Source organism: Mustela lutreola, chromosome 4, assembly GCF_030435805.1.
Source record: "Mustela lutreola isolate mMusLut2 chromosome 4, mMusLut2.pri, whole genome shotgun sequence".
NCBI lineage: Eukaryota > Metazoa > Chordata > Mammalia > Carnivora > Mustelidae > Mustela > Mustela lutreola.
This window is the reverse complement of record NC_081293.1, coordinates 114,130,942-114,144,443: the sequence shown is the minus strand read 5'-3', so window position 1 is coordinate 114,144,443 and position 13,502 is coordinate 114,130,942. Positions and strand designations below refer to the sequence as shown.

At 50.7% G+C, this 13,502-nt stretch overlaps 1 protein-coding gene across 11 annotated transcripts in view; it reads right to left on the bottom strand.

Annotated features, from left to right (window-relative positions):
* The window catches only part of ATXN7L1 (ataxin 7 like 1), a 233,955-nt gene that overhangs the window by 51,019 nt on the left and 169,434 nt on the right, over positions 1–13,502 (bottom strand). For 8 of the 11 annotated variants that reach the window (XM_059170837.1, XM_059170839.1, XM_059170836.1 and 5 more), the window contains one exon: positions 1,303–1,525. In XM_059170837.1, coding sequence (XP_059026820.1) covers positions 1,303–1,525 — 223 coding nt within the window. The other 3 variants (XM_059170846.1, XM_059170845.1, XM_059170841.1) reach the window with 3 other exon arrangements.

Here is a 13,502-nt window from a genome sequence, read left to right as displayed (position 1 = left end):
CTGAGGCACACTGGATGGAACAACTTGCCCAGGGTCACCCAGCTGAGATCTGTACAGGGACAGTGATGGCCAGAACGTGCATGTGCTTATATCGAGGCTGCTGAGGTCACAGATACAAGGGAGCCTCTCACTCTGAGCAAGCGGGGCCAGAGGCCACCCACCGTCACTCTCAGGCTGGGCCTTCCCTAACCTGCTCCATCCTCCTACAGGATGGCCCTGGGATCCTAACAAGCCGAGAGAACAAAGCCTGCCCACGAGGCCCACCTGGATGACAGGTTACTCCCCTCCTTGACAGCTGTGTCTAAACCTTTCCACTCTATCACAAGAGGCTCTCTAATTGATCTGGCATAATTAGCTCTTTACAAAGTCATCATAATTTCCAGTGAGCAGTGACAAACTAATTGATGGATGATTTTAGTCCACAGCTTTACTAGGTATGAACTTAAGTGTAATTAACTATCATTAATTAACAGAACACTTTTTCTCTTTAAATACACAAATGAGGCAGGCTCCACACTTATCCCTCGTCTGCCTCCACGATGCCTGAACGAGAAGGCTAGAGGCTCGGTCAGAAGCCAGTCCCTTAAGTGTTTCACGTTGGGGCTGTCCGAATTTGAAGACGTTCGCCTCCTGCCTCCGGTCCTCCTTTCCATGTCTCGTTTCCTATCTGTCCATTCCACAGGTGACCTTTCCCTGACTTTTGGGTAAAGACTGAGATAAAAACAAAACAAAACGAACCCAGAGCCTCTGATTCTCCACAGTCACTTGCAACCAGCCCTCTCCCACCCCTCAAAGGGGTGATGTTCTCTTTGGATTTCCTCTTTTCCTTTCAGAGGTCAGCTCCCCATTACCTGCCTCTGTCGGCTGCTGTCCGGGAGCGGAGGCTCGGTGGAGGGCCTGCCTCACAGGGCCTCACTCCCTGCTGGGCAAACTGTCCCTGCTTTTGATTATTTTCATCAGTGCTTCTCTTCACTGGGGCGGAAAATTGAGACGACCGCCTCACTGAGGAATACTTCCCTGGCACCCTGTTCTTAGACATGGCTTGGCTCAGCTCTCAGGGACAGAAAGGCTTCCCCTGTCAGGCACGTGGTGCCTTAAGGCCCCGTGTGCCCTCTCAGGATTTAGGTTTCTCGTCCCCAGTCCCATCATTCTGGTTTTCTGCCCCTTCCCTCCTCATTCCCCAAATTCCTGGACATGTTGCCCAGGAACAAAGCCAGAGGGTAAACACCGTTTCCTGCGGTGACCCAGGACAGACGAGCGGCGGGGACAGACCGCTGCCGGCTGCCAGCGCCCGACACTCACCATGGTTTGTCCCTTGATCCTTTTGCAGAAAAGACCGTGTGCTGTTTGCTGCTGGAGGTAAGGAGATTGTCTTTGGGCGTTTTGAATGGCTTTGAGGTGCTGCTGGCAGAGTTCTGGCCGCTGAGACAGGCTTTAGTTTTCACCTGTACTAACGATGTCCTGGAATTGGAGGGTGGAGATGCCGGAGAGGGAGAAGGCCTACACATTGACCCGTGTCTTCTCTCTGCGGAGGAAGAAAGAAGAGAACTCAGCACATCACGGGTAGCAGGCGAGCCCCACATGCTCACGCACACTCAAATACACAAGAGGCAAAGAGAAAAGCGTCTATCTTGCAGGGTTGGGACCCCAAAGCCCCAGCTCTGACTACGATTCTGTCTGGACATCTGCTCCTATCCCACCAAGGAGTGACGACGTTTTGAATGTTTCTATCAAATGGCACGTTCAACGAATTCCCGGCTTCTCAAGGAGGCGTCCACCGGGCTTGCTTTCTGCAAAACCAGCCCCAAAGGACTAGCAGAGGGAACCAGGTGTTCCCAGAACACCGTGGGGCAACCATACAGCCCAAGTGATCTCCAGACAGCTCTTCGGGGGCCACAAGGTCCCTTGACAGCGGGTAGAGTAGGGCTCTCAAGAGAACAAATAGGAAATTCTTGAACCTGAACCCCTTCCTCACCAACCCCCAGCAGGAGCATGAAGGTCAGAAGGACCAGGAGGGCTGAATGAAAGGGTCAATGAATGCCAGGAAGTGGCCCAGCTTCTGTCCATGTGCCCCTGCGGCCTCTACAGGGCTCACTGAGGGCCAGGCCCCAGCTGCTGGCCTCGGACCCACAGAAGGACATCTGTGCTTGAGGGAGAAGTCACAGATATGGGGCTGGGTCTAGGCGGACGGGCACAGCTTCCTGAGGTTCTACAGAAAATACTAGCGTTCTCGGCAGATATGCCTCACTTGTTCTCCCATTGTCAGCCCGTGTGGTCTCGACTCACTGGGCAGGATGGGGATGCTGACCAGGACGACAGGTGCACGTCGTAAAGTCCTTAACTGTTGCAGGGTAACAGGTCTGATCCACGCTAGGGAACCCCCTCTCAAGAAAAACGTGCACTTACACACGCACAAAAACTTCGTACACAATTATAGGAAGGAATCCTGGACCTCCAAAAGACAAAGGCTCTGAAATCTTAAGTTCCTTCTGGCTCTCTGGGGCCCCCATACAGTGGGGGGGGGGGGCTGTTCGTTCAAATGCTGAATAAAGAAAGAAAATTACATCAGACGTCCCGATGTGGGGCACCTGCCCGGCTCAGTCAGTGGGGCACGCGACTCTTGATCTTGGGGTTGTAAGTTCAAGCCCCACCCTGGGGGTTGACATTACTTAAAAAATAAAATCCCCCCCCCCCCCAAAAAAAAGATGTCCTGATGGGAAGAACTAGACATCACAGATCTGGAAATCTGGGTTGAACGTGACAATGAACAAGATGGGAGCTGAAAATGACAGTCCATGTTGTCCCTCCATCTCCAAGCGGGGTATCAGGCTTTTCTCATGAGTGAGACATTTCTGGCAGTTAAGTTATTCCGTGTACCTGACCTAGGAAGAGAAAGCCAAGTTCACTTGGTGATCGGGAATGGGCTCTTGGGGGTTTCTCTGGGTTCCCTCACACTGATGGGCTGCCAGACTGTCTCATGCAGATTGACTCCCGTCCTCTGATGAAGTGGGGCCTGGGGAAGAAGCGGATTTTCACGCACCATCTGATTGTTGAGGGTACTTCTGCCTGACCAGTGCTTGTAGGTTGCCTATACTCAGGAACTTTCCTCGGTAGTTTTTCTTCATTGAGTCAGAGCAGACCCTTCATCCATGCTTCGGTCCCAGAACCATTCTGCTGTAGTTTTTACAAACCAAGAGCTGGTCCCAGGGCATCTGTTTTGAAGTAGTGGGAGAACCCTAGGCTGCGAACCAGGGACCGAGGCTCCGACTCCAGCCACCCTGCAGTCCTGGGCCTGGAGTCTGCCACTCGAGCAGTCTCAGTCTCCGTGTCTTTATCTGTAAATGAAGAGGGTTCCTAGTTGGCTTCTAAGGTCTCTTGCCTCTCCATTACCATAAATACAAGGATACTAACACCTGCTGCTTTTCTCCTCATCCCTCATGATTCCCGAATATTATGGCAATAGTTACAGCTGAAGTATTGAAATATTTTACCCAGGCAGGGTCTTCCTTGGAGGAATTCATCCTTTGTGAAATTGGACTGGCCTTTACAGCCCCTGCGAGACATGCAGGAAGCAGCCAGGCGTCTCCACCCTCCTCACAGCTGACTGGTCAAAGAAGACCCAGAGCGGCGAGGTGACTCGCCAAGGTCAGGGCCAATGGCTATGCGAGGAATGGGCCTCTGTGCCGTGTGCAGGGGGCCGAGCGGCTTCTCAGGAAGACAGGAAATGGGATGTACTGCGAGCAAGATTTGGAGCCAGGAAATTAGGAAGTGCAGGACTCAGAATCACAGAAGATCAGAAATGGATCGAAAGTCAGCGGTCCGAACTCCGTGCTGATGGATGAGGCTACAGGGGCTCTTGGTCACCAGCCTGCAGGGTGAAGCCAGTTGGGGGCCACGCCTAGACCAGAACCAAGTCTTCTCACTTCAAATCCATAGTTCTTGCTGCCCTTCCGGAGGTTTCCAGAATGAAAATACAACTCTGATGTTTACCACCACTGTTTGGACATGCTTGACATTTTCATTGACTCACTTGCTGATCACTTGCTCAAGCTGACACAGTGGGGGTGGGTGGGGAGGGCGGGGGGAGGATGTGCAGAAATCGTTCTCAGCTCTGGGGGAGAGGTGGGCTTTGATAACGAAGAGAAATTCTGTTTTGCTAAACTAAGAGTTAAAAATAATACAAGTAAATGGAGAGAGACAAATACCATATGATCTCACTCATATGTGGAATTTAAGAAATGAAACAAAATAAAAAACCAAAAAACAGACTCTTAACTAGGGAAAACAAACTGGTGGTTGCCAGAGGGGAGATGGGCGGGGGGGGATGGGGATGGGGGAAATAGGTGATGGGGATTAAGATTAAGAGTATTCTTGGTTAAGATTAAGAGTATACCCCAGGGGCCTCAATCGGTGAAGTGTTCATCGCTTGACTTCAGCTCAGGACGCTGAGATCGAGCCCGGTGTTGGGCTCTGTGCTGGGCGTGGAGCCTGCCTACAATTCTTTCTCTCCCTCCCACTCTGCTCCCCACCTAACTCGCGCGCCCTGTTAAAAAAACCAAAAAGAGTACACTTGTCCTGATAAGCAGGGGGTAACATACAGAATGGTTGAATCACTATATTGTGCACCTGAAACTAATATAACACTGTATGTTAACTCTACTAGAATTATAGCTTTTAAATAATAATAATAATAATAATAGTAAACAAAGAAAAATCACAAGAAAGGGTGTGATTAAGGATAAAATGAATGAGCCACACCAATGATTCTAAAATCACCTTCTCAGGGAACTCTGTTTAGTGACCCAGCCAACACGTTCCACTCCTGAATTCACAGAAAAGAAAGAAATCAACAGATCCGCTTATTTCTTGGTTTTTAGTTCCATAAATTCTCCTCAAATGACCAATTAGAAGAACAAGTTGTAAAGGAGAGAATTACTCATCAAAACCTGAAGATAGCCCTTTACCCTTAAATGTGTGATTTTGAATTGTAATAAACAGATTAAAGCAGTGTTTCCTATTGAACTATTCCTTATTGTTCAGACAGGAGTAAATGTATCACTCTTTCAAGGTACCCCACAAAGAGACCCGTACTTCTGTCCCCTGAGCTTCGAGAACAAGCTTGGCAGCCTCTGGTACGAGCGAGAAAGGCTGTGTACGGATTTAAAGTGGGGAGCTCAGGTCACAGTGATCAGAGCCTCCCTTAGGAGGCGAGCTGCACACTTCAGTCGGTGAAGCTTTTGAAAAGGGGGAGAACTGATGTCCTGGGTAGCGCGGAGTGAGTAGATTTTTCAGAAAGATCCAATTCCTATTCAATCGGTGTTTCTCTAGTCTGGGATGACCCGCCCGTGGAGAACTCACATGGTTTTGTCTTTTGGTGGAGAGTGGGGTGGGCTGCTGATAGAGGCAGACAGGGTCCCGGTTTCTCGTAAAAAGGCACTCTGTGCGGGGGCAATGTCCTTGGGTAAAGCATTCCAGATTTATGACAATCATTCTGATGCGAGTCCTCACCTACCCTGGGCTTATTTTTTTCTGTTTTGCTCAAGGGTCAGCCTAAGGTAGATCCTTATAATTATACTTATTCCACCTGCCCTGCCCAGGAAGAGTTTATAGAACACTGAATTTTTTATTCACTATTAAAATACATTACAGACTTTTACAATTTTTTTAGAGAAAAATTCTTTTTCTCCAATTTTTCTTTCTTTCTTTTTTTATTTTTATTTTTTTTTATTTATTTGACAGAGAGATCACAAGCAGGCAGAGAGGGAGGCAGAGAGAGAGGGGGAAGAGCAGGCTCCTCGCTGAGCAGAGAGCCTGATGCAGGGCTCCATCCCAGGACCCTGAGATCATGACAGGAGCCCAAGGCAGAGGCTTAACCAATTGAGCCACCAGGCGACCCTCTTTCTTTGTTAATGTAAATAGATGCGTTAGCAAAACGGCAATTAATTGCTGTTTTGGATTATTCTTTTTCAACTACCGTTATTCTATTTATACCCTACTGATTCTCATATACCGGTCACCGGTCACTTAAAATGGTTAGGTAACAGTCAATCATTGCTCTATATTATTGAGCCACTTTTTAAGCCATGTGCTTATTATCTGGTTTTTTGGTTTTCTTTTTTGGCTTTAAAAAAAAAAAAGTAATTTATTTAAAAAGTGTTTTAGGATTATTTCTTTGAGGGATCGTTTCCAAAGCAAAAGACTGCAACAGTTCATCACTCTTACGACGCGTTTCTTTCTGGACAGAAAGATCAAACCCATCTACTGTGCTAAAGCTAAATACGAATAATAAAAATAAATAAATAAATAAATAAATATTGCGCTTAAATAAATAAATAAATAAATATTCCACTAAAGTGGAAACAAAGTCACTGTGAGAACACCCGTACGGAAGTAAGTTCAAGAACAACGTCTGTGACTGATCTTGGCTTAGCAACCTCTGGTCCCAGCCCTCTGTCCTCTGGCCAACACTACTAATAATTTACTAAGAAAGTCCCCTGTATCAGGCAGTCTACGAAACTTGATTTCCCTTGGAGCATTTAATTCTTTCAATTCCCCAAGAGAGGTATTATTACTAGCTCTCTGCCACAGATGAAAGGCATGAAGTTCAGAGACAGGACGTGCCCGAGGTTACAATGCTAGAAAACATCAGAGCCTGTGGTCTGAGCTCTACCACCTGACAATCCTGGAAGACGGTGCAGTGGACAGGGGCAGCCTGGAAGATCCCTAAGGACCCCCACCCCGCCCCGCCCACCTATATGGGCATTCCTGCACGGCACTCCTGCTCCCTTAGGAAGAGGAAAGAGATGCCTTTTAGGTCCTGGTCAGCAGTCCCACGCCCACAGCCTGAGGCCCCGGCCTGGAGGAGCTGGGGACCCCAGGACCGAAGACCAAATCCTTTTACTTGTTTTGCATTTCTGCCACAAGAAGTCCAGACCGTGGTGTCAGCAGCTAGGCTGACCACCTGCTTCACCTACAGGCCTTAACCATCCAGGTGTGACTCCAGGGCGCCCAGCTGGAGAACAGCTGAGTAGCGGGCTTGCAGACATCGCCTCCCAGCGTTCTGGAAATCTCTGGTAAGTGTGGGGAGCCTGGTGTCTCCACAGTCCTTTCTCTCCCTTGCTCTCCACTGGCTGGAGGCACCTGGTCCTTGAGCAATTCCATTTCAGTAAAAATTCGGACCTCCCCCACCCCATGCTTATTCACTGAGATATTTTCATACTCACAGCATCAATATCTTGCATTGAAAGCCTCAGCGCAGACGCCTCATTGAATGGCTGAGCCAGCTACCAACACCCAGTGTGGTTCCCTATACCGGCTTTAGAAAGAAACTGTCTTGAATTTTCCAATATGGCTTTTAGGGGACCCATCCCCTCCCAGGAGACTTTGAGCACCGCTGTCACCTGTGGCCTTCACGGTTGTGTCGGCTCACTCAGGCTCAGGCTTTCTCACTCAGCAGCATGGACTCTCTTTCGGCCCCCAGCTTGGAGGGCAAGTGCTTGGCAGATGATGAGCCCGGCTCCGTTTTATCAATGGATTCCATCTGAGTAGGAGCCGCAGTCGGGATGCTGTCCATAAAGGACAACTCGGAATTCCAAGTGACCGTCTTCCAAAAGAAAACTGGAGCTGGAAGGTAAGGGGTGCAGCACGGACCCCGGCACAGGAAATCTGTCACCTTCCCTGCGTCCCGGCCCCTGAGGCAGGTAGTCTCCGGTTTACAGCCATGGACACGAAGGCAGCCCGAGTTAGAGAAACTTGTCTAGAGTCACAAGGCAATTAAGAGGCAGAGTGGGGGCTAGAATCTGAGCCTGTGGTCTCATTTGCCGCGATGGTCGTTAGACACTAAATGTAGTGCCATGGTGGTTAGGGGAAGTGTATTGACCTGGTGGGATATTCTCAGCAGCGGATGAAATGAAGACACAGCAAAGTCAAGGGACTGTGGCAGGCAGAGCACTCTGCCAGAGTGCTGTGAGCCCCTCTGGAATGCCTCCTCCCTCCTCAGGCCAGAGGACCTCTTTAAAAGATCCCAGGGCCGGGGCGCCTGGGTGGCTCAGTGGGTTAAGCCTCTGCCTTCGGCTCAGGTCATGATCCCGGAGTCCTGGGATTGAGTCCCGCATCGGGCTCTCTGCTCAGCAGGGGGCCTGCTTCCCTCCCTCTCTCTCTCTGTCTGCCTCTCTGCCAACTTGTGATCTCTGTCAAATAAATAAATAAAATCTTAAAAAAAACAAACAAACCAAGGCCTGAGCGGAAGTGCTCCCGAAGGCATGGGTGCCTACCACCAATCAGCGTATACTGGGTCTTCTTTACCCTTTTCACCTCCTACCCACTGCCAGCCAGTGGGCACCGTCTGCAGCACCTAGACAGATGCCACTGTGGGCTGGTGGGTCGTGCCAGATTGGTTCTCAAATCCCTCCAAGCTCTAGCTGGGTTTCTTGGTCATCTGGTCACTCTGTCCATTCATTCAGTCAGGAAGAGAGATGGCGCTCCTGAGTGCCTCTGTGTCAGGCACCGTGCAAGCTACTTTCCTGCCTTCCAGCTCACGCAATCTACCCAACAGCCCGACAACAGGATGCTGTTAGCCTCCTTGTTATAGACGGGAAAATGAAAGCTTGGCAAGGTTATGAAACAGACCAAGGTCATGCAGCCCTTGCCATTTGAGAGGAGAGCCCATGTCCACTCAGCCCAAGCCAACACTCTTCCCACAGCACGCCACCCTGCTTGGACGTTCTCTTCCCCTCTACACTGCAGCAACGCGCTTCTCCCATGATTCTTCACAAAGCATTTCCCATTTTCAGAGCTGGCCTGAGACACAACTCTGAAGCTAGAGAACTTGAGATCCTCTTTATCTCCCCCGTGAGCTCTTCCCTCTCCTTTTCTTGGTTATTTATACTAAGGTGCAAGTTTCTGGCATCACCTCCTGCTGGGCATGATTTGGGGGAGTCCCAGGGACTTTCCAGGGCCCTAAAATACTTCCATCAGTCCTCAGGGGTAAACCCCAGTCCTCAAGAGGCACCAAACCTAGCTCTAAGAAAAAACCACAGCAAATAGAGACCTCTGGGGAAACAAACTCACGCAGACACTGCTGGGGTACTTTCAAGGGATGACATTTCTCTGGAGACCAACCAGTGATGATAGCAAGAACCAAACAGGAATCCATAGCCTTTGATCTGGTAATCTGGTAACTATAGTCTGGAAAGCAGACCTCAAGGAAATCATTCGCCCCCTCCCCCCACTGCAAAAAAGTTCAAAGATAGCCTCAGTGTGGCACTGTTTACAATAGTAAAAAATATCACAACTGACCTGAATGATCTATAATAAAACAACTGAAAATGACAGGAACAAGGTTCATTATTATCCCAACCTAAGGAAAGGTGTATGTGAGATCATGTGCCCAAGCCCACAAGGAAATCACAAATATCACAAATCATGTGTAACCATGAATCATTACTTTACAAAAACAAAAAAAAATGTAACACACACACTCCCATCTATACGAATACATAATGTAGACGGATGGGGGAAAAGACAAGGATATAGGATGGACTGCTTAATAGGGTTAGTTTTGTTACAGCTGTTTAAGTCCATGTAAGACAAAAAAATCAAAAGGAACAAAAACAACTACGAACACATCCTTAATCTGAGAGGGGGCGAAGGAGGGCGAACAGGTGCAAATACAAAGGTAGGAAGGAGTCAAACGTGTTTAAGTCACCCCCGTTCATGCGTTCATTCACATGTAAAGCATTTCCTAGGCACGACACTGTGTGCCACACACTGGGATGGTCGCGACGAGATATTGTCATTGCCAGAGAGTTCCCTCAGGATGGGGGACACTCCAGATCCCGGGCTGGCCACCACGTGGTCGCCCTGAGTGGTGGAGGAAGGTTGCTGCCGGCAGGACCCGAGGACTAGCCCTCCTGCCTTGTGGGACTCCGCCTGCAGCCAGAGCCTCGATTCTCTTAATAATACCAGGCCTTTTGTTGTCCCAGTTGTCCTCATGTGATCAGAGCCAACACGGTAGTGGAGAGGTTGAGAAGTTCCTCTGTATGGTACTAAGTCTTCCATCAGAACGACTGCTTCCAACAACCACCCAACAGACCCACTGCACAAGCTGCACGAGTCCAAACACAAGAGCCTCCAAAGCTTAGGCGAAAACTAGTGGCTTCCAGCTGTTGGATTCTACCTTAGGCTGGCACAGCTAACCTCGTCCCCGCCCCAGGGTGCCAAAGGGACAGGTGTGACAGGCAGCTGGAAGCTGGGTGAAGCAGGAGGCATGGACTGCTGTGTCTCTGGGGAGAAGATATTCGAATGGGGATTCCCAATGTCTAAAACACCTGAACAGCTGGACCGAATCTTCCCATCAGTGGCTTTTCCCCAGTGGCAAGTGCTTAAAGAGTCCTTGTCGCAGGCATGCCCTGTCCACACCCCACAGGAGGTGGGGAGGATCCTGCAGCAAGAGGTAGAGAAAGGGGCCAGGCCATACCCCTATCTCTGGGACCACTCGGTGCAGCAAGGCCAAGGCCCCCAAATCTGTATTTTTTTTTTAAGGTTTTATTTATTTATTTGACAGAGATCACAAGTAGGCAGAGAGGCAGGCAGAGAGAGAGGAGGAAGCAGGCTCCCTGCCGAGCACAGAGCCTGATGCGGGGCTCGATCCCAGAACCCTGGCATCAAGACCTGAGCGGAAAGCAGAGGCTTTAACCCACTGAGCCACCCAGGTGCCCCAAATCTGTATTTTTTAAAAGTCCCAAGGTGGTACCCATTGGGTGGCTCAGTCGGTTAAGCATCTGCCTTTGGCCCAGGTCATGATCTCAGGGTCCTGGGATGGAGTCTCATATCTGGCTCCCTGCTCAGCGAAAAGCCTGCTTTCCTCTCTGCCCCTCCCCACTGTTCCTGCTCTCTCTCTGTCAAATAAATAAATAAAATCTAAAAAAAAAAAAGAAAGGTACTGAGGTGATTCTCATGCTCTGTGCCAGCTTTGGGAGTCACAGGAAATGTGGACAGACACTGCTGTCTTTGGAATCGGAAGGATCTGGGCTCAAATCCCAGACCTGTCACCCATTAGCTCTGTGACTGTGCAGATAATGTAACCCACTTCCCGAGCCCTAGTTTTCTTACCTATAAAATGGGAACAACACTGTCCACGTCATAGGGTTGCAAGCAGGCAGGTGCCCCCCCCAGACACTAATGCGCCCTGTCTCTCCACACATCTCATGCTGTCATCCCTGGCTGACTGGCCTAGGCGTCCTGTCATTGTCACCTCGAGGGCAGGTGCCTCGTTCCCTCTTATCCCTGGCAGTTGGCCCTGTGTCTTGCCCTAATAGGCACTTGCTGCGTTCAGCATCGAAGAAATGAGTGTTGGGAGGATTGATGACCCAAAGGAGGTAGCGACCAACTCACTTACTGTGATAAGTGCCAACTCACTTATTTTAAGTTCCCCATCCGCATGAAAACGTCGACTTTTTTTAAAATACAAGGCATAGCCTTACTAAGTGGGTAGCTCCTTCTCCCTGCCCCTGAATTAAAACGATTCCATGTACAAGAATCCTCTGGGAGCACGCTGTTGTAAAAAAAAAAAAAAAAAAAAAAAAACAGGCTGAGGAAGGAGAGGCCACCGGGACTCGATTTGTCTCTGTCCTGACCTCCAGTCTCCAGAGTGCAGGGTCACAGCCTCTTCCAAGAGAAGCTGCGAGGTCTCAGCTCCCTGTGAAGCCCACGGCGGCACCCAGAACCACTCACCCCACAGGCTGCCGGGGTCCTGCAGCAACCACTAATAACGGAACCACTTCTGTTCTCCTTGGAGTGGCAGTTGGCAGTGGCAAACAGGAAGTTGTCTTGAAATAGGGTGTGGTTGTACCCTGTCAATATGTGCGTACAGAGACACACACTTGTTTTGTCTCTTCCCAGCCCCCTTCTGTTTGCCCCTGCCCTCCTTCAGGAGTGGAAGGTCTGAATTATTTTGGGGAGAACAAAGCCTTTGTACCTGATTGAAGATCACCCACTGACTACCACATGCGCACAAAAACCCGGGCAGAAGGCTGTCTAACATAGATGGAGGGTCTTTCTTCCGACCGTCAGTCACTTGCTTGTGGCAACTGAGTTAGTGGCTGTGTGTGTGAGCCGGTATGAGCTTTCTCCTCTACGTCACCGTGGGCACACAGGAAACAAAACCTGAGCAAGAAACCAGGGCAGGTACCCTGCCAGCCACCCCAGGGAGCCGGCCAGCCTACCCGGGGTAGGGGGGTGGGGGGCCGGCCAGCAGCGTCTGCCCAGGGCCCGCTGTGGGCACACCCAGGACAGAGGACCCACCCCGCCCCCAAGTAGGAAATGGGAAAAATCACAAGTCCCGAGTGTCAAGTGATTTTCAAAGTTCGAGGGCAAGAGACCCGAACTATTTCTTCATGCAAATTACATATAAAAATGACCAAACTGATGGCCGGGGAAGTCTATGCATTAAGTGAGCTGCGCAGAGGTGCAGAGAAGAGGGGGTGACGGGTGGGTGAGGTTCCCGCGGCTAGGGGAGGTGTGCCAGAAAATTTTCCACTCCACTCCTTCCCAGGCCCCGAGGTTAGCGCCTCCAGAAGGGCTGTCCAAAATAGACTGGTCCCCAACCCAGCCTCCTACTCCTGACCTCTTTCTGAGGCAGCTCCTTTCCCCCCGCATGCCTCAGCCCTGTCTGGGGCTCCGGCGCCAGCCCACAGCCCCAGAGCGCGGTCTGTGCTACACCTCGGACTTGCTAAATGGATCGTGGGCTGACAGCACGCTCCGCCTGCCGGGCTCTCTCTTCCGTGACCTGGGCCCAGCCCCACGCCATCCTGTGTGGCAGACGGGCCCTGTGCTCACACTTACACATCCCGGGGAGACAGCCTTGCCGTTTGGATAAGGAGGCTGAGCCAGTGACACGCTGGGCGACGCGACTCGTGGGAGCCGTTTCCTGGCTCCTGGCTGAGGGCCCTGGCCAGTCAGAACGCACCACTTCCCCTTTAAGAGAGCACGCCCAGATGCGATTAGGGAAAGGCAGAAAGAAAAGCCCGGAACAGTCAGGGCTGTATCCCAAATTTGGCAGATGAACTTGGGTTTTCCTGAACTGCACTCACAAGGTGGTGTCAGAGGCCGTGGGCTCCCCTGGGGGCTGATTTGAGCAGTGGGTGTTTGGGAAGGGGAGGATGGGTGGGTGGGTGGGCCTGTCACAACCCCCACCCCCACCCCCACCCCCATTCCCTGGCTTGATGGCCACGTGCAAACTGCATGGGTCCGGCTCCGGGAGCTGTCCGCTCAGGCCTGGTTCCGGGCCGCTTGCAGGAGCTCAGGCCTTTCCACTCCTCCTTCCCCCAGGGCCCGTCCAGCACGCAGGGCAGAGTCCACGGCAATGCCTGGCCCCGTGCTTTCAAGAGTAGAGACATCGTTATAAAGACTGAAAGATACTTTTGTGGGACATTTTAACCACTAATTCCAGAGGGGAGTTTTCATTCATTCCGGCTATTAAGGGAGTTCATTCCTTGAGCTTG